The sequence below is a fragment of the Colletotrichum spaethianum genome (genome assembly GCF_022836535.1).
Source record: "Colletotrichum spaethianum MAFF 239500 DNA, contig01, whole genome shotgun sequence".
NCBI classification, from domain to species: Eukaryota; Fungi; Ascomycota; class Sordariomycetes; order Glomerellales; family Glomerellaceae; genus Colletotrichum; species Colletotrichum spaethianum.
Window position 1 is genome coordinate 1,531,614 of NW_026054771.1, and position 24,874 is coordinate 1,556,487.

At 47.9% G+C, this 24,874-nt stretch overlaps 9 protein-coding genes and 2 non-coding genes across 11 annotated transcripts; 5 read left to right on the forward strand and 6 right to left on the reverse strand.

Annotated features, from left to right (window-relative positions):
- Positions 1 to 6,157: 6,157 nt before the first annotated feature.
- Positions 6,158 to 7,129, forward strand: ColSpa_00398 (enoyl-CoA hydratase domain-containing protein 3, mitochondrial; the record flags this gene model as incomplete). Its single annotated transcript, XM_049266610.1, has 1 exon — positions 6,158 to 7,129. The coding sequence occupies one exon, from the start codon at positions 6,158 to 6,160 to the stop codon at positions 7,127 to 7,129; it is 972 nt and encodes a 323-aa protein (XP_049122567.1).
- Positions 7,130 to 7,283: 154 nt separating this feature from the next.
- ColSpa_tRNA_022 lies at positions 7,284 to 7,365 on the reverse strand. Its single transcript is given in 2 exon segments — positions 7,284 to 7,319; positions 7,330 to 7,365. It is a non-coding gene; the product is annotated as a tRNA-Arg (tRNA).
- Positions 7,366 to 8,310: 945 nt separating this feature from the next.
- On the reverse strand, positions 8,311 to 8,959 carry ColSpa_00399 (uncharacterized protein; the record flags this gene model as incomplete). The annotated part of the gene is made up of 2 exons (XM_049266611.1): positions 8,311 to 8,555; positions 8,743 to 8,959. The coding sequence occupies 2 exons, from the start codon at positions 8,957 to 8,959 to the stop codon at positions 8,311 to 8,313; spliced, it is 462 nt and encodes a 153-aa protein (XP_049122568.1).
- A 3,212-nt stretch (positions 8,960 to 12,171) lies between these two features.
- Positions 12,172 to 12,929, reverse strand: ColSpa_00400 (putative quinate permease; the record flags this gene model as incomplete). The annotated part of the gene is made up of 3 exons (XM_049266612.1): positions 12,172 to 12,471; positions 12,549 to 12,588; positions 12,637 to 12,929. The coding sequence occupies 3 exons, from the start codon at positions 12,927 to 12,929 to the stop codon at positions 12,172 to 12,174; spliced, it is 633 nt and encodes a 210-aa protein (XP_049122569.1).
- A 489-nt stretch (positions 12,930 to 13,418) lies between these two features.
- ColSpa_00401 (major facilitator-type transporter ecdD) lies at positions 13,419 to 13,992 on the reverse strand (the record flags this gene model as incomplete). The annotated part of the gene is made up of 3 exons (XM_049266613.1): positions 13,419 to 13,645; positions 13,730 to 13,770; positions 13,829 to 13,992. The coding sequence occupies 3 exons, from the start codon at positions 13,990 to 13,992 to the stop codon at positions 13,419 to 13,421; spliced, it is 432 nt and encodes a 143-aa protein (XP_049122570.1).
- A 1,734-nt stretch (positions 13,993 to 15,726) lies between these two features.
- ColSpa_00402 (uncharacterized protein) lies at positions 15,727 to 15,957 on the forward strand (the record flags this gene model as incomplete). Its single annotated transcript, XM_049266614.1, has 1 exon — positions 15,727 to 15,957. The coding sequence occupies one exon, from the start codon at positions 15,727 to 15,729 to the stop codon at positions 15,955 to 15,957; it is 231 nt and encodes a 76-aa protein (XP_049122571.1).
- A 1,995-nt stretch (positions 15,958 to 17,952) lies between these two features.
- Positions 17,953 to 18,354, forward strand: ColSpa_00403 (protein RTM1; the record flags this gene model as incomplete). The annotated part of the gene is made up of 1 exon (XM_049266615.1): positions 17,953 to 18,354. One exon carries the CDS (start codon positions 17,953 to 17,955, stop codon positions 18,352 to 18,354), a length of 402 nt encoding a protein of 133 aa, XP_049122572.1.
- A 166-nt stretch (positions 18,355 to 18,520) lies between these two features.
- On the reverse strand, positions 18,521 to 19,351 carry ColSpa_00404 (glutathione S-transferase-like protein ustS; the record flags this gene model as incomplete). Its single annotated transcript, XM_049266616.1, has 3 exons — positions 18,521 to 18,666; positions 18,726 to 19,223; positions 19,279 to 19,351. The coding sequence occupies 3 exons, from the start codon at positions 19,349 to 19,351 to the stop codon at positions 18,521 to 18,523; spliced, it is 717 nt and encodes a 238-aa protein (XP_049122573.1).
- A 734-nt stretch (positions 19,352 to 20,085) lies between these two features.
- On the reverse strand, positions 20,086 to 20,322 carry ColSpa_00405 (uncharacterized protein; the record flags this gene model as incomplete). The annotated part of the gene is made up of 1 exon (XM_049266617.1): positions 20,086 to 20,322. The coding sequence occupies one exon, from the start codon at positions 20,320 to 20,322 to the stop codon at positions 20,086 to 20,088; it is 237 nt and encodes a 78-aa protein (XP_049122574.1).
- Positions 20,323 to 21,034: 712 nt separating this feature from the next.
- On the forward strand, positions 21,035 to 21,108 carry ColSpa_tRNA_003. Its single transcript has one exon. It is a non-coding gene; the product is annotated as a tRNA-Asn (tRNA).
- Positions 21,109 to 22,440: 1,332 nt separating this feature from the next.
- ColSpa_00406 (C5a peptidase) lies at positions 22,441 to 24,166 on the forward strand (the record flags this gene model as incomplete). The annotated part of the gene is made up of 3 exons (XM_049266618.1): positions 22,441 to 22,583; positions 22,651 to 22,705; positions 22,865 to 24,166. The coding sequence occupies 3 exons, from the start codon at positions 22,441 to 22,443 to the stop codon at positions 24,164 to 24,166; spliced, it is 1,500 nt and encodes a 499-aa protein (XP_049122575.1).
- Positions 24,167 to 24,874: the final 708 nt, after the last annotated feature.

Here is a 24,874-nt window from a genome sequence, read left to right on the forward strand (position 1 = left end):
CAAGATGACGAATCGGTCGATGACCGTTGGCCCTAATGAGATGAGGAGTGACAAAAAAACTGTGACGAGATATCCGATTGCAGGCTCTCAACGTGGTGTCCAGGGTCCCTCTCTGAGGCGTTCAAACGTTGGGTCCGGCATTTGGAATGATGCGATTGACCGCCGAGAAGGTGGCGTCGCCGCTACCTCTCGACTTCCAATCCGTCAGATTTGACCGATCTCAAGCTATTGGAGAAAAGAAAGAATATTGTGTGCCGCTTGAATGACTGCCAACACCCTCCAACAACCTTCCAGAGTCTTCCGTGTGAGATCCAAAGGGGCCTTAGTTGAGACAAAGTATTGCGTAACAAACCGTCGGACCCGTGAACGTAATCAACTGTTCTCGACTCCGTGTCCGTCGGGCAGACCGCATATCATGGGTTCAGTGAGTGGAGTCAGGACTCATAATTTGCTAGCTTTACAGCTCTGTACGGCCGTAGGAGACTCGTCTGTGACCTTACATCCTTGGAAAAATAATTACCATGAGATCAGTCGGGTCATGTTGCATCCTCCCTAAGCCATGCAGCGGTTCGTGACTTCCGGGCTCCGGGATTTAAAAAGATGATATCAGCATCTAATTGCCACGATTACTGGTGCGAATGAAGGAAATGGGTCTCTAGCCTTGTGTGAGGTTCCGGATTGCGATTCGTTATCCATCGGCCCCTGGCGAAGCCCCCTGACCTGGGAGCTTGCAGGGGCAAAGTGTCAAGGCTCGAGCTGTCGCAAGTAGGCTAAGGCCCAGTTACGTTAGCTCCTCGTAAGTTAGCGTCCAGCCGCACTGCAGGGGACATACCCGATCAGCTGACCGCTCGCAGTGCATTCTCAGAATGATCATTGCAGCCTGAATGGTGATAATTTTTGGGAATAATTCTGAGGCAGCGAGGAGAAGACCTAGCTTGGGCCCGACAGCGCGACGTGCCAATGCTGGCAGAGAATGACGCCGGCAGCAAACCCAAGTGTACTGTGTCCGACTGAGACTGCTATCAGCTCGTGATACATACTAAGTCCGATTGCCTGGGCTGCTTAAAGTTGCGGTAGCAAACGTCATCCAGCCAATGGCACCGACAGCTAATCCGCAGATTTTACTTCTGAAGCCCGAAATTCAAGCAGTTATATCGTAGGAAAGCCAGCTGCCAAAGAATTCCTGCTTCGGAACTCTCGTACTTTATAGGGCAAGCGGCTGAACCTGCAAGATGAACGCATTCTAGTACCGTCGGTCGGTAAAGTAGACCGGTGCCGCCCAGTTTGAATACAAAAATGCTTAAAAGCTCCATTTTTGAGATGTACTATCAATCGGATATGTAAGATAGACAGCTCACTAGTTGCCTGAAACTAAGAAAGACCACATTGGAATTAGAGCGGTGATAGATTTCCATCAGGGATTGATCTTCGGAATGAAGTTAACCGTGATGACATGGGAAAGACCAATCTAATGAAACTGCTTGTGAGGCCTATCGGAAAGACAATCGACTTATATCATACTACTAAGTATGTAGAATCTGTATACTTTTAGCAGCCTTCTCAGACAGGGACTAGCACTTAATTTATATTCAGTGTGTATCTCTGTTGATGGCTTTCGACAATTCAGTTTAAGTGATTGTCGTGATTATACCAAAGTCCTTGTTAAATCGTATCATAGTGCCGTGCCTAATTGTAATGGGAAAACTCTTATCCTCAGCGTTCTCTTGACGCTGAAATCAAGCCGTTTGTTATTGAGTAACGTTCAGGCTTTATGGTCAGGAGGCCCGAGGGCCACCCTGGAGTGATATTCATTCGCTAGTAAAAGCACGTGCATCTCGTATACCGTGCAATATTTTCGGGTGGTTTTGTCCACTTGGCATGTTGGCATCGTACGAACCACTGGATTGCCGATCTTTTAGCATCTAGCTGAGAGACCGCTCTGGAATCAGAAAGTTCATACTCCTTGTGCCACGGACGCTCCGTCCGTGTCGCATGTTCCTAAGCAGTAGAAACGCCATGCATTACGCATTGTAATCATGAGCGGAAACCGTTAAGATCCTAGGACTCGGTTAGATCGGCAGGATAAGTGAGGACATAAAAAGCGCATGTAATCCCGCGGCATTGTGCTGGATCTGCCCCAATGTTTACATGCGTTCTTGTAGCAACAGTGCAACACTTCGGTCTCTCAACTTTGGACAAGTGTGAAAAGCGCCATATCTCATTCTTCTAAGAAAGCCAAGCAGACAAATATAAGCCGGGGTATTTAGGGCCGAGAACCCCCTAGACACTTCATGGAGCGACTTATGCTCGTTACGAATGCCAGTTAAGGAAATTGACTACCCGCGGCCTATTGACTGTAATTCGGTATTATTACCCAGGTGCCAATAATTGCCCTCAGAACTGTTAATTCAAATGTGATGGTGCTTGGTTTTCCACAGTTTAAACCGCACAGAAGTCCTTGAGATCTCGACGGCCTCGTGGTTAAAACAGGCGGGCGGCAGCTGTGAGCGTCTGACTTGAAGGTGTCGAACACATGGTAGAAAGGGCCGGCAGTTGTGCGCAACGCCTTTAAAAGAAGATATGGCACTTTGGCGCTTAACCATTCATACCTTGTTGTAACCATAACTGCATCACGGTCATGCCGTGACTAGATTGGGCGTTGACATCGACATATAACCCTGGACAGGGTTTCAAAGTTTCTCTCTTGTACGGTTACGAGATGCGTAAAGCATGGGGCCCTGACAAGATCGAGTGTGGTAGCCGGCAGTATCGCTGGAAATCTCGCTGGATTAGCTTAGCACGGATACTACCGACGAGGCAACATAGTCCCCTATTGTTACCAGATACATTTGTCACACTCCGCGATCTTCCTAAATGTGGGTTGTACGCTCTACTGAGTATAACTATGTTTTGGTGTAAAAGTATGTCGGTAATATCCCACATCCCGAACATGCGGGCGTTCCATAGGCCGAAACATGCCGTTGAGGTAGAACTGACAGTGGTGACCCGGGACGCTCGAGTGGAGCGCAGGCACCAATGGAACCTGTGCGGCCAATATTGACAGGAAGCTAGCGTTATCTAGTTCTTGACTGTGGGAGACATTCGTATGCCAAAAGCTCTCAGTCAGATCCCCAGTGGCGTAAATTTGGCATGAAGTGACATGAAGAATCAGTATCGTACAAATGGCTTCCGGCTGGCTAGACTTATAATTCGATCAAAGTGTGTAACTCAAAACCGAGTCAGGTCAACAACCCAAAGCAGAGCGCAAGACTTGGTACACAACGAAAGCCGCTTAGTTGGGGTACTAAAAAGGCATCGCCTCAAACTTAAAAACTTCGCCTAACGATTTTGTTTGTTATGGCTGCCAGGCGGGTTCTACTTATATCAGCCAGTTCAGTTACCATAACTGTACAATTCGAAGCTTCTGATCTCTCATTATTCGGTCTGTGGTACTGAGACAAAGTTATGACAACGACCTGCACCTGCACAAGAACGAGGGTACTTCACGACAATATTTCGGCGCATTGGTCGAGATGGACGACATCGACACAGCATCTAGCGGAAAATCAAGCGACCCAGCACGGCAACCGCACCTGGAGCAAGTCATCAGTATGCTTTTTTTTACCAGTCACGGTCTGCTTGCTGGCCTATTTGTTACGTAATAACATCTATTCCGAATGAAGATCAATTATTTGGGCCTAACAATTCGTCATTGAAGGCCATCAATGGTCAGCTCTTAGAAAGTGGCGCCCTTTACCCTGGGCCAGATGGCGTAAGACAAACACAAAGCCTTTTTGTTCTGCATGGTAATCATGTTGACATCCTTTAGTTGTATTGTTTATCTTCCTATCTTCTTTTTTATTTGCCTTCGGGTCTTGGATCTTCCATCTTGTTCCTCGCCGAACTTCGGATGAACTCCTTTTCATGCTCGACAGCGGGAATACTGTACCTCAGTGCGTACGTCGTAATCAAGGTTGGTATTTGCGCTGAACCAAATCATCAAAAGCAAAACTGACGATAGCTTAGGCAGTGAGTTCTTGTCATATAAGCCACCAGAAATGGTTCAGTCTGATACTCCAAGTAGCTTGTCTATCTGTTCATGGTTGAAAAAACGGTAAAGCAACAAGCTACATAACATTTTTAACGTGAAGTTTACGTGGATGATAGCACATTATCCGAAGAAACACCAAACGCCGTCTAAGATCCAAGCTGTACGTATTCAACACGTTTGTAATGCTAGGTATGTTACTGTCCAATAAACATCAACAAACTCACATTCTAACTGCCCCTTGTCAGTGATCTATGGTTGCATCACATTGCTCAATCTCACGTCGTCAGTATCATTTCGCGTGTATGCGACCTTCTGAAGACTAATGTGTGTATTCCTAGTCACGGATCACATTACGAAGACAACAAAAATACTTGCATCATCGGATTGGAAAGGGATGTTTTACTACCAGTCGTCTGCTTTGATGCAGTCGCCAATATATACCTGACCTCACTGTTCTTGGTGCCATTATTGAGTAAGGTCTTCTAAGCTGCCGATTTCGTTTCGTTTCGTAGCTCTAATACGAATTTAGAAATGCACTCTATTCAAGTATCGATCATGAAGCCTTGGACAGTGATTGATCACACGAGACAACTTTCGCGAATGCCGCCAAACGTCAAGTTGCGAAGGTTGGCGCTTCGAACCTTTGCCGGCGGAACGATTGGCCTTCTTATTAGTGTCGCGTATCTATACCCTAATATTTGGTCTGCAATCCCTTTAGTAACAAACTTGACAGTAATCTTTCAGTGTTGATGGCGCTAGAAGGAGAAGTAGTTTGGCTTTGTTTGACGTGCTGTAACATAGACAGTAAGTCCAACTGCCAAATTGGCGCTTGACGTGGCGACTGCCTAGTGCCGAATATAGTCCTGATACGTATCCAGTTCTTATCACAACAATACTTATTCAATGGATTAACTCCAGCGTCAAGGCGACACCGGAGCACTCCCTCGAGCTATCACCGGTTCCTAAAGCTCCTCCGCCATCACCATCGACAGCACCGAAAGTAACCTTGGATTGTAATAATAAAAAGCTTTATGTGAAATGAAGAATAGATATCAGGCTTAAAAGGCAACACTGAAACATTGAACAACGACAAGAGAGTCCTGCCAAAGAATCCGTGCATACGCCAGACTCTATCTATAGAAATGGTTCTGAAACGCAGTTGCGCTCCCCATTGGAATGGTCATTTGTCACACGTAGAGAAATACCTGCAGGCAAATTGTGTTTAGTGCATTTTGTGAAGTTTTGCTAGTACATTGTGCATGGTTATATCAACGATAATCCGCATGTGGCGTTTAGTCTCAGAAAGGTTCTTTTTCCTTTTGTTTTGGGAGGGGGGGTTTGGTCAACACTACTTCGTTAACGACAGGATCTCTCACTAATTCGAAGGAAAACTCACTTAACACTGCATTTCACTCAAAAAGAGGGCTTTAGGCCAAAAATTTTTATTACAATTATTATGCGGGAAGTCATCGTCGTATCATATGGGGCGTATGTCTTGGCACCTGTTGACAGAGTGTCCGCCTCTCCGATCAAAACATACACTCGGCCCAACAGCCGCCGACTCAGTCAGTGCCTACGCCTCAAAAGAATAGGAAAGACAGACAAAGTTGTTTTAAGCCAAGTAGAAAAGGAATGATTCGCTTCAGCTGAAACTATCATAGGGCTGGAACAAATTACCGCGTTTTATTATCACTGATGCCGAAAAGCCTAGGAGATGCGTATAGGCTTCTGACAGGGTTCTTCCCACTGGACCTTACCCTGAAGGCACCCACAAGAATACACCGCAGGTTTGGGAGAATAAAGAAGGCAACCACCGGCGGTGTTTTCTCGAAGGCGTGTGCACGAGTAAGATCGATGGCTGGAATATTGGTCGTACAAATTAGTGATGGGAGATCACGTGGGGATGAACAAAAGCATCTGCGAGTGACCAGCGCTGTGGCAAAAAGCTACCCCGCTAGACTCCGGCCGGTCTAGACTTTACAGCGTTGCTGCTCCTCATCTACTGTAGGATAGCCAACTCCTTGCCATCGACTATCAAATGTCACCCAATACCCTTCTTTGCAATCAACATACCCGGACCGGCAGATTCGAGTTTCACTAGCACCCATGCAATTTCCCAAGCTTCCGGCGAAGGCCGCATACCTCCATTTAAGGAATCCGGCGAAACGCAATGCCCTTAGTCTCGAGACTCTGGAGGATCTCCGTACACAGCTCCTCTCGTACCTTACGTCACCAACGACTGGCAGGGTTTTGACTCTCCCTGCCTTCAAACCCTCAATCTTATCCGAACTCGAGGCTGCAAGTCAGTATGCCGAGTCTGGTTCAGGCGGCTCATCGGAGCATAGTTGGCTAGTTGATGCTACGGAATGGAAGCGTGAGCGGGAGGGTTTGCCCAATGTACTCGTCATGCGCAGCTTTGGCCCCGTTTTCTCGTCAGGTCACGACTTGAAGCAGCTCGCATCGCTCTCACACGTCGAAGTGAAGCGCACATTCGCCCTGTGCGCTGACATCATGTCCCTTATCCGACATAGCCCGGCACCCGTTGTCTGTCCCATCCAGGGCCTCGCGACAGCAGCTGGGCTGCAGCTCGCACTGTCGACGGACTATCCCATTGCCCTCTCCACCACCAGGTTCCAGCTGCCTGGTGCTAGCATCGGACTCCCGTGCACGAGCCCCGCCACCGCCGTATCCCGTCGACTCCCGCCGGGTCAGGCGTACCGACTTCTTCTTTCTGCAGAAGCGGTTACAGCGGACGACATGCGGGGTGCCGTGGATGTGGTGCCGACCCCCGATCATGCAGAGTCCACGGACACGGCTGCCGCAGCTTTCGAGGAGCGCGTAGCAGAGGTAGTCGAGCGGCTAGCGGGGACTGCAGGACAACCAATGGGTCTTGGAAAGTGGGCATTCTGGACGCAGCTCGGCATCAAGGGCGAAAGTGTTGATGAGAGAGGAGGTGACGGGTATGAGGACGCTGCAAGCTGGGCCGGCCAGGTCATGGCGTTGCATGCGCGAAGCGCAGACGCAAGAGAAGGCATCGCAGCTTTCATTCAGAAGCGGAACCCAGCATGGCAGACGTAATGGCATCTATCGTGCTTGCCGGCCCACGCGGCCCCGCTTCGGCTGGCAGCTTCCTAACCGGCCGCCCCGGTCCAACGAGCCCCACTCCATAGAAAATCTCGACAAAATTTCAAAAATCGTCATCCACCATCAACTTCGACTCAACACGCAATGTTGACCAGCGCGGGGCTCGAACCCGCAGCCTTCAGATTACCACTCCGTAGAAGTCTGACGCGCTACCATTGCGCCAGCCGGCCGTATTTGTTGAGTCGGGCGATTATTGACCGCTTGTGACTGTGGGGATGTTGAAATGTGGCCGCAAACCAGTCTAAGGAGGTCATGATTCGTGCCTTCACAACCCACTTCAACGAATACTCTCTATCCGCGCCTTGCCCAGTTGATGAGCCTTTCACCTGCGTTTAGAGGAATGAATACTGTTCTATGCCACAAAGGCCTTGCTTTACTTTCTCTCAAGCTGATGCTCTTTGACGTTTCTGTCTCTATCCTTGGATGAATATCACAACACCACAATCAGCACCTTAGCTGAGGAATTATCAGAAAGCGTGGTTTGCAATGTGCATAGCAATCAAGATGAACAATCATGTTGAATACCTCGATGGTCGCTGGCTGACGTACGTCGTGACCACAAGTATTTGTCCAGAACGCCTTACGCCAGTGACCCTAAGTGCATATGCGGAGTTCAGACAGACTACGTCAAGTTCTGTGATAATGTCTGCAGAAAAACACCAACGAACTGGGATAGTTTGGGGGAAAAGACACTAACCACAATGTTCCCAATTCTGTGGCACTAATATTAGCCAGCCCTAAGTCTTCAGATGGACTCAGCTTCTGGACTAGTCATCCGACAGCGATGAGGCCGATTAATAAAACCGATGAGTGATGTGCATGAAATCGAATACTTCGAGATGAACGTCATGAAGTTCACCAGGGCCATCCACAACCTTGGGGCTCGGACCTTGACGAACGTTGATATACATTTCGCCTGAAAAGTTCACACTTGCAAACAAAAGCCCATGTTGGAGTAAGATGTATCCAGTTGCACAATAGACGATAATCGCATGAAAGCACAAACGTTATACTACCTAAAAGCTGGATTGCAAGCAGATGGCTTGGTCCTTCGACGCTAAGCATCACCAAACTAAGAAAGCGCATTGAGCGACAGCTAGGAAGGATTATCTTAGTCAGACACCGTTAAAAGTGCTCACTTCCTTCTTAACCCTGATACCTTCGGTAATTTGCATGAACTTCTCGATATCGCGGAAAAGAACTCTTCGTTCCTCTCGTTTAGCCATGATACCCGCAGTCTTGACAATGTTGCGGATGCGCCGGTCATTCACATCAATTTCAGACAGAGCCTCAACTTCAGCCTCTAACATGTCATAACGTTCTTCTCCAGGAAGGTTTGCCAGATCAGCAATCGAGACGGCTTGTCCAAAGCCGGGTAGTCAATCGTAAGGTGAATGCGTGAGTAGATGGCCGGGTCAAGTGATCGTTCGCGGTTCTTCGTTAGGAACAAAAGGGAGGGATAGTATTCCAACTCTTTCAGAAAATCTGGTCTCTATGTTAGCAACCTGAAACAAAGTCAATCATATGAAAAGCCTGGGTGTACTCACGAAAGACCATTCTGTTTTTCTTCGAGGAAGTATCACTGCGTTTCTCAAGGTACATGTCACACTCGTCGATGAAAAGAACTGCTCCCCATCGTGCTGCCAGACTGAAGGCGGTAGTAAAGTCCATGGAACGACGGCTGGCTCTTGGACGAGGGCTCTGAGGCTCCACGACGTCTCTATCGTAGCGCCGCTCACCCTCGTCGTAGTCGCCCAGCTCCATCTTTAATAACGGCGCTTTGATTTTCTCAGCAACTGAGATGGGGTAAGTCGAAGAGTTCACGGCGCAGTGTAAAAAATGGAGAGACATACCTGACTCGGCAGTAAGAGTCTTAGCGACTCCTGGATCGCCGGCAAGTAGCACAACAAGCCCTCCACCTGAACAAAAGTTAGAAATGGGCATATTCCATCAGCAGGCTCTTGATGAGCAAACCTTTGCCATTTATCACGTCATCGAATGCTTGCTTATCCTTTACCTGGCTCTCAACGAAAGCCAGTATAAGCTCTTTGAATCCATCGGGAAGCACTAAGCTCTCGAATGGCTTTGCATTCCACTTTATGTCGCTGATCCGGTCAACATCAAAAGTTTCTGGTCCCTTGTGTTAACAGGGACGAACGCCTAAAATAATGAATTCCATGCTTACCCCAAGACTTCTCTTTGAGGTCATATCCGTCAACTGTGGGTTCCGCCAGCTGTAAATGTAAATTCGTCAACCATTTTCGCGCCTTTTCCATGTCGCTTTCGAGATGATCGTCACTCCGTGCTGAAGCCATGAAAGTTTGCCCAAGTCCTCGGTTTCTTTCCGAAACGTTACGACATAATACTCCCCACAGAAATACTGCGGTTTATTTGCCTGCTTATTTGAAGAGGATCCTTGTCGATATTACATATACGTACCGGCGAATGATGACGCGGCCTCCGAAACTGACGCCGTCCGTCTCGAGGCCTGGACTCCCACTCGTCCACATACTCGTCGAGAGAAATGTGCACACCATTCGCTGGTGGGGACTCAAAAGGAGATTGATTGATCAACGATGTCCACTTCGTAAAAAGCCTGTCATCATCGCTGCTGATGAACGCTGTAAGGTACTGACGGCGGTGGCTGCTGTCGATCATCACCCGCGACTCTGTGTTTGAACCGAGACCTTGGGAATGGTACGCCTTGTAGTGTGTACCGGCAAGACTAGCGAATTTGCGCCCTCTCTCCGTAAGATTTTCCTGCATTTTTGCGAAGTCGCTGAGATACTTGGCAGGGAATGCAAGCAAACTGCTGATAAGGCGAGTTCCTCTGATGCTACCGATCCAAAGTTCCTCGTGATCCGTACCAAAGTCATGATTGATTCAACTCCAAGTGAAATAGGCAAGATTGAGATCGATCGTGCTTATTTCATCTTGCATAAAGCACGAACTGAGTTTGTAGAATCGATCATGACTGCCTCTCTTAGAGTAGATAAGCTCTCCAAGTGCGAATAAGGTCCATAGGTAGTTGAACGTGATAGGGCCATGGGTGACAATTTCCTTGCTAACGGCGAATGCTGCTGCTAGCTCGCGTCTGATCATTCCTCTCAACGTAACAAGAACACTCTTGACTTTCGTGTCTTGCGCTTCTATGACGGCCTTCTCAAAACGTTCCCAACGCCAGAAGAAGGGGTAGAACGGTGCCAGAAATGTGAGATACTTGATGTCGTAAACGACACAATCAAAATAGTGGAAAACGTCGACGAGAACCTTGCGAGTTGCTGCGTGTCGAATCTCTACAGATTGGATGGATACCACAGTGCCGCCTTCGCTGGGGTTGATTCGACGTCGAGTTACCAGAGGGTTGCCAGCTTCATCGCCTTCATCGGTTCTGTCGAGCTCGGTAAGATCCACGCCATGGGGGCGTTCCGCAATCCAATTGATACAGCATTAGCATTTTCTAGGGCCCTCGTAGATGTCCTGAACAACAAATTTTCCGTCTTGTTGGTCAATCTCAACATCTTCTTCGATGCGGATTGCATCAGCCAGACGCTCAACAACTGAGAAGTCCTCGACGGATTTCGACGCATCGCTGACGTCGAATTCAGCAAACATTGCAATAAACTGATTCTCGATATTGCTAGAAACTGTCAGGGTTCAAGTTTGAGGGACAGGGAGCCTCGGGGCCTTATAAACAGGTAGAAGATGGCACAGTCAAGATCCAACCGATAACTAGGACACCGCAAAACCCTTTGTGAAGCCTGAAAGCCATAGACTGAGTCGAAAAATGCCAAGATGAGAACACCGCACAGAACTGGACGGTTGCCTACTGCCAGCACGAATTTGAGTGGTTCTCATTAGTCCAAGTCTATAGGGCTGTATACGCCATCCAGGCAGCATTTGCAGCTTTTGGGACAAAGGCGTCCAACCGGACGAGAAGTTGCAGTATCTACTGGGCAAAAGACACACTCGGCTTTATGCCAAGTACTAACTGCATCACACCACCACAATCTTCACAAAAACAAGCCATGATATTGGCTTACAGGCTTATTCACCGAGCGATCAAATGCGGGGTGATTCCAGCTGACATGCATTGCGCAATAAGAATTAGTTTTCTCTCTCGAAAAGGAATTGCAGTGTTTTGAGTCTCCGTTCCCGATTTAATCAATCGCAATCGATTCTCATACACTCTTCAAAACAATAGAAGAGACCATACAGAATCTGCTGTGAGACCAAGTCTCATAAAAGGCCTTTGTCACACATAGTTGACAAATCTGGCCGCCCAGTGTCGCCGAGCTCAGTGATGCTCAGTAGTAGCTGCATTCATCTCCGTCTTCTCCAAGTCAGCCGACTGGGAATGTCGCTCGTTGGGTGATGTGCGGTTCAAAACCGCGCTTAGGCCAATCTCGTTGTTGATCTCCTCCATACGCTCAAAGTCGGCAGCGGCAGCCCCCTCGGAGCCAAACACAAGGTCCTTAAGTGAGATTTTAGCAAATCAGATGAAATTGAGCATAGCGAGAATGCCATCAAAACGTCGTTGACACAACCAAACACAGGAACCTACCATTTCTTCCAGAGATAATCGTTTCGTCTCAGGTACAACGAACCAAATGAAGGCGGCTCCGAGATACGTTAAGAGACCGAATAAAATGTAGGTTCCATAGTTGATGCTTGTTAGCATATCAGGAGTAACTTGTCCCACGCTTCGTTACTGAATATTAGTACCAGTTCCACAAGAACAATTATAAGGTCTTACATAAAATTGTTCCTGTGATAAAGCTGTCAGAAACACCCCGAAACACTGAAATGAGGTTGCACTTACATCCAGTTGCTGGAGGCGCCTAGCGACACGCCGTATGGACGTGTGCTTAGAGGCCACACCTCGGCGATAATGATCCACGCACACGGACCCCAAGAATCTGTTGTTCCGTCAGTCGATCCAGTCTTGAAATGTTTGCTTTGAGGATGGGCAGCAGCTAACATCCGAAGTGAACAACAAACAGCCAGACCATGCAGACAGCGGCCCAACCAGCGGCCGGTTGCTCGTGGAAACGGTCAATATTCTTGGCAAGAATGACGGCAATAATGATATGGCAAGTTCCCATGCCGATGGCTCCGATGGCGAGGACTGGCTTACGACCAACACGATCGATCCAAAGAACTGCAGGGATGGTAGCAATAAACATAACAATGCCGACTACACCAGTAGCCAACAGACTCGTAGTTGTCTCATTAAGACCCAGTTGTCCAAAGATTTGAGGTGCGTAATACAGTACCTATCACCCGAGTCAGCCTGATCTTGTTTTCGAGTTGTACTCTGGCTTGCCGAGAATCCTAGAAACCATAGACTTACAGCATTAATTCCAGTCCACTGTTGGAAAAACCTCGAAGCGCTGTTAGTACTTTCTTGATCACTGTTCTAGTGTCGAATCTATACTAACATTGTGACCGTTGCCACGATGACTCTCTTGAACATGGCTTTGGTCTGGAAAAGAGCTTTGATAGCAACGAATTGCAACTTGAAGGTATTCCAAGCAGTCTGTTCCTGGAGGTGAGGAAAGTGTTCAGCTGTACTGCGCTTTTCGAACAGGGACTGAGCCTTGATCTCAAGGAACTCGAGCTCGATTAGTTCGTGGTTCTCAGGCAGATCGCGAAGATTTGCAAGAACTTTTCGAGCTTCTTCTTCGCGGCCGTGGTGGATCAGCCAACGAGGTGAAAAAGGCATCCAAATCATTCCGACGAAGAGGAGAGCAGCTGGGCCTAGTTGCAAACAGATGGGTACAAGCCAAGCCGCATCAGACTGCGTTGCCTCTGTCGTGCCTCCAATGTAATTGCAACCACTATCCATAATGTCAGTTATAGCAGCGATTGCGCAGGAGCACGATTTTGGCTGTTATCTAGAGGGATTGAACATACTAACTGCATGGATGTTAGCTAATAAATAGTTCGACGACGATGGGAATTACTTGCTCAATCCAAAAGCTGATCATAATTCCAAAAGTAATAGCAAGCTGCTGTAGGGCCACAAGGGCGCCTCGAACCTCGCTATGGAAATAAGTCGTTAGTATGCAGGGGCTCCTGTCTCCCAGTGTATGTTTGCCAGCGACTTACGGTGGTGCGCACTCGGAGTTGTACAAGGGCACAATCATTGACAGACTTCCAACGCCCATACCCCTTTGAGCAGGTTAGTACGTATTCCAGAAATTGCCTGGATATCCTGTGCCTACGTGATGAAGCGCCCTCCCAAGATGGACTCGTGGCCACCGGAGATGGACGTAATTTGTACAATAACGCCTAGGATAAAGACCAAAGTCGCAATGAGTACGCCGTATTTGCGGGAGCAAACTTCCGCGATGAAGCCAGATAATACAGCACCGACCCAAGCGCCAAGCTCCAGAATGGCTGTCAACCATCCTTTCTTCGTCGGGTTCTCGGTGTATCCGTCCATGTCTAGTCATAGTAGGGAGTATCAATGAGCGACAACCCCAACACTGGAAAATGGACGCAACATCCATGAAAAATTAGTATGCTTACGTTTTGCGAAAGATGGCATGGCCAGGATTCCGGAAAACATTCTGCGCACCGGCAATGAGCTTTTGTTGACCCAAAGCTTAAGGGTAACAGGTTTCATACCCTTGATTGTAGCCATATAAAACGCCTCCAATGCAAGCGAAGGCAGCGATGCGCGCAACCTTCCAATTCTTGACTAGAGCTCTAGCACCACTGGCGCCCATCAGCGCTTGGCGTCTCTGCAAAGCAGCATCGTAAGCCGCGTTGCCTGAAGCGTGACCGCCCATGGTTGCCAAGGTATCTCAGCCAGCACTTCCTATAGAATAAGGTGCTGGGTTATGCGTCGTAGTAATCTTCAATCACCATAAGGACAGGTTTTGCTAAAAAGTTGGAGTATCGACGGGGAAAATAGCACAGGGACGACAGCTCACAAACTTCGATGGGGACGTCAGCACTTTTATTGCTAGCTAAATCCGTGCTGCGGCAAAGCGGCACGGGTCAAATAGCTCTCGAAGATATCGATCGCGTTCCGATGACACATTTCCGCACTTAACGTCGGCCCATTACGACTGGTGGGATTCTGAGCCAACATGGACAGGGACGGACACCGAGAAAATGAACAGAGACCGAGACTCTCGGCATCAAGTACTCACCTCCTTGTCGAAATGAACTTACCTCGTGTGTGAAACAATAAAATAGGGTGTGTGAGGTCGCCTCCCACGGGCGACACCCAAGAAAACACTAGGATATTACCCCGCGTGTGAACGGCCATCCAACCCCATGTTTTTGGCACGATCAACACCGGCAATAGTTATTTAGCCTAAAAGACCCGCACCCCGTAATCCGTCTTTTGCCAGTCGGCGGGAGCTTTCTGGCGCCTATCTTCCGACGATTCTGGCCAGGTGATTGGATTGGCTGTATATATTTTCACTAGTTGCGGTGGCAGGCCACGCTAGCCGCGAGAATTTCACAGGCTGGATCCTCTGGATCACTCTTGTATATCACTGTTACCACTGTGGCTTATTCACTGGCCAATCTTTCGATTCTTTGGCCTTGTGATTCTAGCAATTCGCCGGGATTTAGGCCGATTTGCGAACCATTCACGGAGCCATCTGGAGCTACCCCCTCACCTGTCGACTACAGGTCTGTTGCTGCAACATCAAATCCGATACTATGGGCTATGTTGCCTGATGATGTCCGACAATTAGGGTATCTCTCAGAGTTTTCGTCAATTTGCGGGTACGCATGAAGGTATATTCATTGTTTCTGACCTTAGACTAGCTTGATGGTATTCAATTAATCTAGAGACGGTTGGAGATCAGACCCCTGATTGAAGAAAGTCAAGGTTTGCAGGTAAAGCCGTGCCAATTGGGAAAACCGATTGCCTCACTAATCGTTAGGAAATGCATAGCATGCATCTTACCTGTGCGTGAAACCAGCAACCGGTTGTCAAGTGACATTTGCCGGGATACATCCGTTAGTGTCGATGCACAAAACACTTTCGGGTGGGAGCTTAGGATAGGCCCGAATAGGACCTGCTTCGGTCAGCCTGTCAGCCCCGATCTGGCCGGACTTAATTGGAAAAAGTCACAAATAGATTCAACCTGCGAAAACAAAAACTTGGCGTTTTCTCATCTATCTCAGGTAAATAAATTTAGGCACACCGACACGTGATCAATATGTTATGCCCTCTTGCCGAATACCAAACTTAGGATTCTTTGACTCCAGGTTTTTGACCCCATTTCAACCGGCTTCGTGCGATGGAGCTCACCAAGATGATGAGGGCCATTGCCAATCGGTTCCTGAATCCAGTCGGTGGGAATCTGCGTGATGAAATCGTACCAATAGTCCCCCATTAGCCGGTAACCCTGGTTCGTCGGGTGGATACCATCTCTCAAAGCTTTCATGGGGAAGGTTGAGAAATCGACGGCAAGAACACGATTTCCGGCATTTTGGCGCATCTGAACAACCCCTGGGATCAAGGACCGAAACTGGGTAATGTTTCTCATTTGCACCTCATCATGACAGCCGATGATCATCCCCACAAGGATCGTGGCATCAGGACAACCCTCAACGATCTTATCGATGAGCTTACCGAGTCGATCTGCGGCCTCTTTTGGGTCACTGCCTTCCCTGGAAACGTCTGGATTTGGATTCATGTCATTAGTACCAGCGTGAATAAGTACAAGGTTGGGCCTCTGCTTGAGAGATGGCCCAACATGGTCAGACATGAATTTGATCGTCATGGCTGACCAAGCCGCCTGTCATATGAGTGACTCGTCAGCCAAATTGATGGTTAAAAGAGACAGCTATCACGGTATGCTTACGAAATAGCCACCAGGCATTGTGCCACCCATCGTCTCCGTTCCAGCGAAAACGACCTGGTCTTCTGAGCAAGACGTTAATTAAACCAGTGAAAGAGGTGATGCAGCACTTAAACGTACTTGACAGGTCTTCTCGAAGCTTAAGCCTGTATCCATTTCCATCTCCACCGTCTATGTCACTAAGAAAACCAACGGTGATTGAGTCGCCAACACCGAGTATGCGGAGTGTTGTTCCTGGCTTGATGGCGTGACCAGGTTTGGTATCCCTGAAACCGAGCGGAGCGTTGGAGCCCATGATGTCCTCAGCCCTGCAGCATGGAGAACTGGCCGCAAGTTCTGTATAACAGTCAAGTTATAGTGCAATTTAGGGAAGTGCTTCTTGTGTGCGCCGATTGTGTGATGATTAGGTTGCCAGGGTTTACGGGAAACTTGCAAGGTTTGCGTCTGTTCCGCACGGTGGACGTCAAAACATGTGACATCTGTTTCAGGCGGCAACTTCCACTGTTGAGTCCAGTTCTAAAGAGACATTACATGCAGCAAGCAGCCAAGGGAGCACGGGCTACGTTTTTCCAGTCCGAGATTCCCAGTTCTTTAGGTTGCTTGTAGACTGGAATGTGGCAGCTAAGGCTCCAACGGTATCCAAGCAACGAACAGTCACAGCCACGCCACTAATTTCTCATCTATCACCGAAGCTTCAATGAAACAAAATAAAATAAAAACATGTATTATAGAATCCAAGTTTCATAGTGAAAGGAAAAAGAAACCCCTACCGCCAGCTGAAGGTTGCCCGAAGCTGAACATCAGAACTGCCATTAGAGTCAGAAACCTACGTCCTGGCTTAAATGTGAGTGGGCAGGTAATTGCCTTCCAATAAGTTCAAGCCAGTGAAATAACAAGCCGATACGTAGCATGAAGAGTATTAAGTGGCCATCAGCTGGAAAATATGACGGCAAATATGTCAGTTCCTTGGCGCGATGAAAATTGAAATCAAACATTCATTCGGAATACTTAAAAGACAAATTTAGAAATATCCACATCTCTAAAGCTTGGTCCAGTTGCGGAAACCATTTTCGTATTGCTATACGAAAATCCGCGACGCAAAACTGTCTATCGTATTGCAATACGATTTACACTGTCACTGTGGACCACCCGCTGAATGAATTTCCTATCATTTCCAACATTATAAAAGAAGAGAGGAACCGAAGTACATCTCTTAGCTCCGGCTTTGGTTACGCCAACAACCTCTCTTTATCCCTAAATTCTGTGCCTTTTCAGCTCCATCCTCAACCCAATTCGAGCAAGTGGGATAAATTCGCAAAGTGTCGCAATCAATGCCCGCGATCGCCATCTACAAGAAACTTCAATATCGGAATCTGTGAGACCATGGTCAACGAGCTGAACGGTGGCGGACCGTTTGGTCCAGTTGTTAATGGAACTCAAATCGTATTTTACCACTACCGACCGAATGGAGAAGCCGGATGGGCATTTCTTGTTCTTTTTGCTATCGGTGTGCTAAGTCACATTGGTTATTTATTCAAGCTAAGGACATACCACTTCATTCCGTTCATTCTAGGTGGCGTCGGTGGGTTTCAGTAATCTGTTCCTCATGGCTGTGAGGTGATTTAACATTTTATTCAAGGAGAAGCCTTTGGGTACTATGGACGCGCGAAAGCACATGAAGATCCTACAGATGTTGGCTCTTTCATTCTACAAAACCTGCTTATTCTCGGGTCTCCGCCCCTATTCGCCGCGACCATCTACATGAGCCTCGGTCGCATTATCATAGCACTCGACCTTCGACGCCATGTGCTCATAAGCCCACGACTCACAGCCTTCTTCTACGTTGTCGTAGATATCGGTTGCTTCATTACACAAGTTTTCGGAGCCGTGATACCGGCTTCGGGTGATCCAGATGCTATCAAGATGGCCAAGAACCTCATCATGGCTGGTCTGGTCGCCCAGCTCGCTGTCATCACCCTCTTCATCGTGTCTTGTTGGCATTCCCACCGCTGTGCTCAACACGAAATGGCCGAACTCAATGCAACACACGCGGGTATTGAGTGGAAAAAGTATTATCTGATGGCGTATGGCGTTGCCTCTTTGATGTTCATCAGAAGCTTGGTAAGGGGTATCGAATATCTCCAAGGAGAAGGCGGATTTATCATGACACATGAGGTTTTTCTTTATCTTTTTGACGGCACCCCAATGGTCTCAATCATGGCGTTGTATCTCTGGATTCATCCGGGAAAACTGGTCCGCGATATCAGCCGCATCAAAAGCTACGAGTGGCCAGATGAGTCGAACATTATGTTGGAGAGTCGATAAATTTCTAACAACACCTGTACTCATGATCCTTACTTATCTGGGTCGCATGAATCTTTCCTTTTATGTGGGGCTTGAGCTTTACTGTATAATCAATACTACTGTTGAATAAATGACGTTGCCCACAAGTACCACGCAGATGTCACCTCGTGCTCATCTCAACGAATCCCTAATTGTTTCGATCCAGCCACTTTTCGCTAGCCTTGAAAAGCTTATCAAAAGACCCTGAGTGCTGGATGATGCGCTGATAGTTTTCCTCGCCGAACCTCTTTGCAAAGAATAAAAACCCAACGTAAACGCAATCGATGTAAGAGACTAGAGTCTTGTTAGCAAAGTGTGGAGACCATCCGGTAGTCATGAGTGATAGGCCTTACATTTATTTCCAAGGAAAAATGGCCCTTCAGTCTTATCCAACAAAGCTGCTGTCTTCTCCAGAGACTCCTTGGCTTTGACCCAAGCTGCCTCGCCACCCTGTGTCTTCTCAAGCTCGTCAAGCGTCATACCGTATGCCTTCGCCCGAGTATCCCAGAAATAGTCCGCACTTCGTTTGTTCAAGACGTCTCGAGGCGCGATTGGCAAAAGCACAGGACATAGACTGTCAAATGTCTCACTGAGAAAATCATACATTTGCTGGAGAACCTCTGAATCTAGATGCAGCGACGGCTCAGGATAGTCGGCCTCAAGGCGTTTGATGATCTTAGCGCTGTTCATCACGTACGTTCCGTCAGGGAATTGTACAGTGGGACACGTGAACAGGGCTATCTGGTTGGGATCACCCTCGAGCCCTGCAGACTTTAGCCTGGGCTCAATGTCAGGGTACTCGAGCCATTCAGTCTTGTAGCCGATGCCCTTGTAGTTGAGAGCGAGTCGGACTGGCTGTCACGTCAGTTGTCTCCAGAAGATGCCCATAATTGCCGCATAACTCACTCTTCCAAGGGTTCAGAGACCAGCAGGTGCTGTTCCGGTCGGGAATATCGAACAATATCAGCTGTTTGGACATTTTGAATTTGTGCTGGGGTGTGAGCAGTGGTGATCCGGCGATTAATCAAGTACGAGAATAATTGCCGATTGATATGAGTAAGAGGGGTAAGAGTGCTAGTGGTATTTGTTGAGTTACAGAAGCGGAACAATTACAAATCCTGCCGAGGGACGATCCCTCGGCGAGACAGCCATAATCCTACACATATCCTGCTTACTACGCATTGATAAGACAGTTGGGAAATTTGCTACGAACGAGCAGACAATTCAAAACAATACATGTACGCATAGCTCGCTGCACTTTTGTTTTATGGTTCATCATAAGGTGAAAATCAGATGAGTCTATCATAGGCGTCCAGTAACAAACGGAGTATGCTCGACTGTTGACATCATACCTTTCTTGCCACGCGCAACTCCATATTATGTAAACAAATTAAGTGGACCTATAATTTGACACATAATCATTGATGACCGTTACTCGGCGCTTTATCTGCAAGTCTGTTGTTGTCGATGTATGCTTCACTGTAACCATCTAATTCTTTGTTATCCTGCGATCCATTGATGGAAAATGTATTCTGTTTGAGATTTTGCAAGATTAGATCCACTTCATTGGCGCAGCTTCAAAATGTGCACCGGGGAAAACTGCGGCGCCCACCCTATCTCGGCCGCATGTTTCGAAGTCAAAGTGCACCTGTTTCTCAGCCACCGATGTTAGCATCTCTTGGCCGAGCCACTAGATGAGTTTAGGTTTGTTATTCACTCCCTAACCAATCTCATAGTAATGAGCGAGTTATCGGTGCCGAGACCCTTGGCCATCGTTTTCAGTCCCGTCTCGTCGGCCGGAACAACACTATCATTCTTGATGATGCTTCCTTCGTGCAAGGCCTTGGCAACCGCGGCATAGACGTCATCCCAGGCTACACTGCCAGATGCCACTAAATAGTAAGCTCTTTTACCGTGACCTGGATTGTCTCCGTTGAGGAAGGAACGCATGATCTGAAGGGATAACAATGTATTCTCAATAACATGAGACACCGGCCGGGTCTAATATCTCTTTAGCTCCAGCTTTTGGTTGCGGTCATGTTGATTGAATAATCACCGTTCTTTAGGGTTTTATTTGGTTACTGAACCAACAGCGAGAGCCGCCCCGACAATATCAACTGTTTAAATGGAGAGAGGGTTGACGAGCCTCTCCCCCTTGCCATATAGCGAATTTAGGTTTGATTGATTCCTCCCGTCTACTATCGCAATACGGTACTTACAGACAATGCACGACACAAAGATTTAGGATCATCGCGCGCTAAAACTGCACGCCCGCCACTGATCGGTGGCAAAGCGCCATGGATGGACCTGGAGAACAAGCCAATGAAACTGAGAATCTTTAAAAACGCAAACCAAAGTCGCATTGGCACTGGATAGATCGGGTGTCATAGCTTTCACGTGAGAATCGATACTTCATGGTCCAGCTGCGGATGTACAATCGGCCTACTACTCGAACCCAACTAAAGCGGCTCTTGGATTGTTCTCAAGTGGTTTTGCTGTGAGTACCAATACATGTACATATGGCTTTGAGTCGATCGGACGAGGACCCACAATTGCTATAGACCATGCTCCCTTTTAGGGTTTTGTGTGTCCCACAGTCAATGTTCACTGAGGAAATAAGGCATTTGGCATCGCTGATTTTCCATCAATTTGGGACTCAATATCCCCGATGGCACAATTGGCTAGCGCGTCAGACTGTTAATCTGGAGGTTGGTGGTTCGAGCCCACCTCGGGGAGTGTCGGTGGTTAAATTCCATCCAGGCATTGAGTATCCATTTTTGCTTCTACCCTCAATTGCAAAACGTCTTTCATATGCAATCCTCAAAAGCTGTGTGTCGATTCGCCTATGTAGGGAAACCTACTCGCTAGTACTTCCATCCTACGTATTGACTTCCTCCGAACTGGCCTATTGGGCTTCATAGCGATGGTCATCGTGGTTTGATTTTGTTTCCAATCCAACCATGGGAGCTAGCCAAGTTACGCTTGTTTAGATGGATTGCGTACTTGGCAATGCTGCAATGACAAGGATGTTCATTAAAACCAAGACCGCCAACGGCCGTGGAGCCTATTTTGGCTGCCGTTGCGACCCCATTTAGCTAGGAACCCAGCGGTTGTGTGACATATACGGATCCCAATCTGGCAGGAAGATATCGAACGTGCCAGGAACCCGACCGGAGCATGCATGAAAAGTCGTTTTTGGCAGTTAGTTGTGGATTTGCGGCCCACTTTGAGGCAAAAGACACAGCTAAAGCGTTGCAGCGTGCTATCCGGGTGCGCCATAATAGCGATGACAAGATTAACTACTTATGAGATTAAGGCTTCGCACGAAAACTTGAAATTTTCCTCCCTCCGCGCCGTTACAAACTTTCGAATTCTGACCGTAAATATGCATCTCTGTCTCTTCTTATGGGCAACGGCCTTGGGGACTGTAGAGGCAAAAGCTTGGTCCACGTTCGGCAAGGGACAGGATGGCGCTCAGAACAGCAGCCCAGAGACTACGAAGTTTATTGTTGAAGCTGAATCGGTAAGCCCTAACAGATAATGAGAAAATGCTTCATATGTGCTGAAATGTTTTACTCACAGGGCGCCACACTTGGCGACTTGTCACGACAGATAGAAGCCACTGGCTCTAAAGTCCTCAAGTCATTCAATAGCGATATTTTCTGTGGTCTCACTGTTGAGTCTGTCGGCGACAATCTAGACACTCTGCAGAATGTTGGCGAGGTTGCCCAAGCTTGGCCTGTGAAAACCTACAGACTTGCACCCGTAACAAGCCATGCCGCATTTGGTGACGACGCCACAGCAAACAATTGGTCTGTTCACTTCTCGACCGGAGTAGATAGCATTCATAAAGCTGGTATTTTCGGAAAAGGCGTGAAGATTGCTATCATCGACTCAGGGGTTGACTACCGTCATCCTGCCGTAAGTTTTCTTTCCTGAAGCTAGTACCGTTTCACGAATTCTGTTAACACAATCTTAGCTAGGTGGTGGGTTTGGGCCTGGGTTCACGGTCTCGGGTGGCTACGATCTAGTTGGAGAAGGTATCCATATATCCATACTAGAACAACAATGACTAGATCAAGAGGTAAACAACGACTAAGGCTTGTTACAGAGTATGATGGATCCAATGAGAAGAATCCTGATGCAGACCCTTTGGACTCACTTGGTCATGGCACTCATGTTGCTGGTATCATCGCCGGAAAGAGCGACTTGTAAGTCAACCTCGACTCTAGCATAGACAGATTCACGGACCATGAGCTTATAATCTCAATTCTCCAGCTACGTCGGCGTCGCCCCAGAAGCCGAAATATTAGCTTTTAAAGTCTTTGGCGCTGTAAGAACTTTAGGTTGTAGTCGATAGTATGCATACTGATTTTCGTAGTTCGAAGGTACTGATGAAGACACTTTAGTTGAAGCAACTATCATGGCGTACGAGTCAGGAGTGAGTCAGTTCCATCCTCTTGCAGCATCCCTTTTCTCATCTCTTTCTCAGGCAGACATTATCACTGCAAGTATTGGTCGTGCCCATGGCTTCTCAGATGGGCCTTGGGCTACTATAGCCTCCAGAATCGTAGAACAAGGCGTCATCATCACCATTGCAGCCGGCAACGATGGAGATGAGGGCCCTTTTTACGCGAGCAGTGGATCGTCAGGTAAAGAAGTTCTCGCTGTTGCTTCTGTTGACTCTAGTCGAGTCCCCGCTAAGCCATGGTATGCAACGTTCAGCCTTGGCGGCGAAGCGAATACCACTCAGCTTGCATACATACCTCCAGTCAACAGAGGTCTTTGGAACATTACCGGTCTACCAATTGTCCCGTTAGCTTATGACACGACCAACCCAGCGGAGGCATGTAGCCCACTACCGGATTCGACACCAGACCTCTCGAACGTAATTGTGCTGGTTCGAAGAGGGACATGCACGCCTTATGTGAAACAGACCAATGTTGAAAAATTTGGCGCTCGATACGTTCTCTTTTACAACGACGAATATCGCCCGTATGAACTTGTGGCTAACTCGGCCTACAAGTCTCAGATCGCGCTCATCGACGCCAAGGCCGGCGCAGCCATTATCGAAACGGTGAAATCAGGAGGAAACGTCACCGCAGACTTCACAGTACTAGCGGACCGGAACTGGGCAGTTGGCTTTTTCGACGCCGCTGGTGGCATCCCTTCACAATACACCAGCTGGGGCGGGACGTATGAGTTAGAGATCAAACCCGACATTGCCGCGCCTGGCGCCAAGATATACAGTACCTATCTGGACGGCACGTATAAAGTACTCAGTGGAACTTCCATGGCAACTCCTTATGTTGCCGGCGTAGCAGCTCTTTATATCAGCAAGCACGGAGGTCGCTCTGTGCACGGAAAAGGATTTGCCAAGTATCTCTCAAGACGCATCATATCCAGTGGGGAAAGTATTCCATGGCAAATCCTTGAGCCACAAGGACTTCCTACGGACTTTGGGTATTTCGCCCCGATTACACAAGTAGGCAATGGGCTCCTTAACGCAACAAAGCTCTTGGAGTACAAGACATCACTCTCGTTTGATAAGTTTGCACTCAACGATACTGGATCGTTCATTCGGTACCACAAGGTTGAGATCACGAACAATGGAGACGAAATGGTAACCTACAACTTCACTTTGGAGCCTGCGGGAGGTTTTGTTGCTCAGGGAAGAACTCCTGGGCTTCTTGCAGATATCCTTGACATAAAACCCATGAATCTCGTACCGAATGTCACCTTTCCTTCGGGTATTTTCCGAGTCAATCCTGGTGAAACTAAGCAGGCTCAGTGAGTCTCAAACATAGCCTTGGATACATCTGCATCTCTGAACCCTAACTTTCTTCAGATTCGACTTTATGCTACCAGAGACTGACGATGGAACGAAACTGCCAATATACAGCGGCAAGGTTGTAATCACGGGAAATAACGGCGAAACAGTTGCGGTTCCTTACATGGGTACGAGTGAACTGTTCCCCTTAGGCTATCATCGTCCGCTACTAAACACTATCAGGTGCTGCTTTCGACTTGAAGCTACAAATTAGAGGCAGAATGTTTCCTCCGAACTACCCCTTGCAGAGATCGGGTCTAGGCGGGCAAGGTATTGACGTGTATCATACGTAGGTGTCCACGTTAGAAGAAACAGTGTGAAAGAGAGAGCCAACTAATGTTTTGCAGGTATGCTTTCAACACAAGTCGAGTCTCGCAGGATTTTCCAAAAGTCTACACTCAATTCAAGTGGGGAACGAAGGAGCTGCGGTGGGATGTGAGTTGAAACGAAAACTTTTGCCATGTCTCTCAAGCTTTTCGAGCACGGCTACTAAATTTCCCTAGATTTTTGACGCAGATTATAAAGAGTCGGATTGGAGCTATCCTCCAGTTACGGGAGAGAATGGCTATATTGGAGCGGCCACCTGCTCGACGTATGCTGGCAGTTACATAAATTTCGACCCCGCGACGATGGATAAAGAGAAACTTGTACCATTTCCGATCCGAGGAGTTG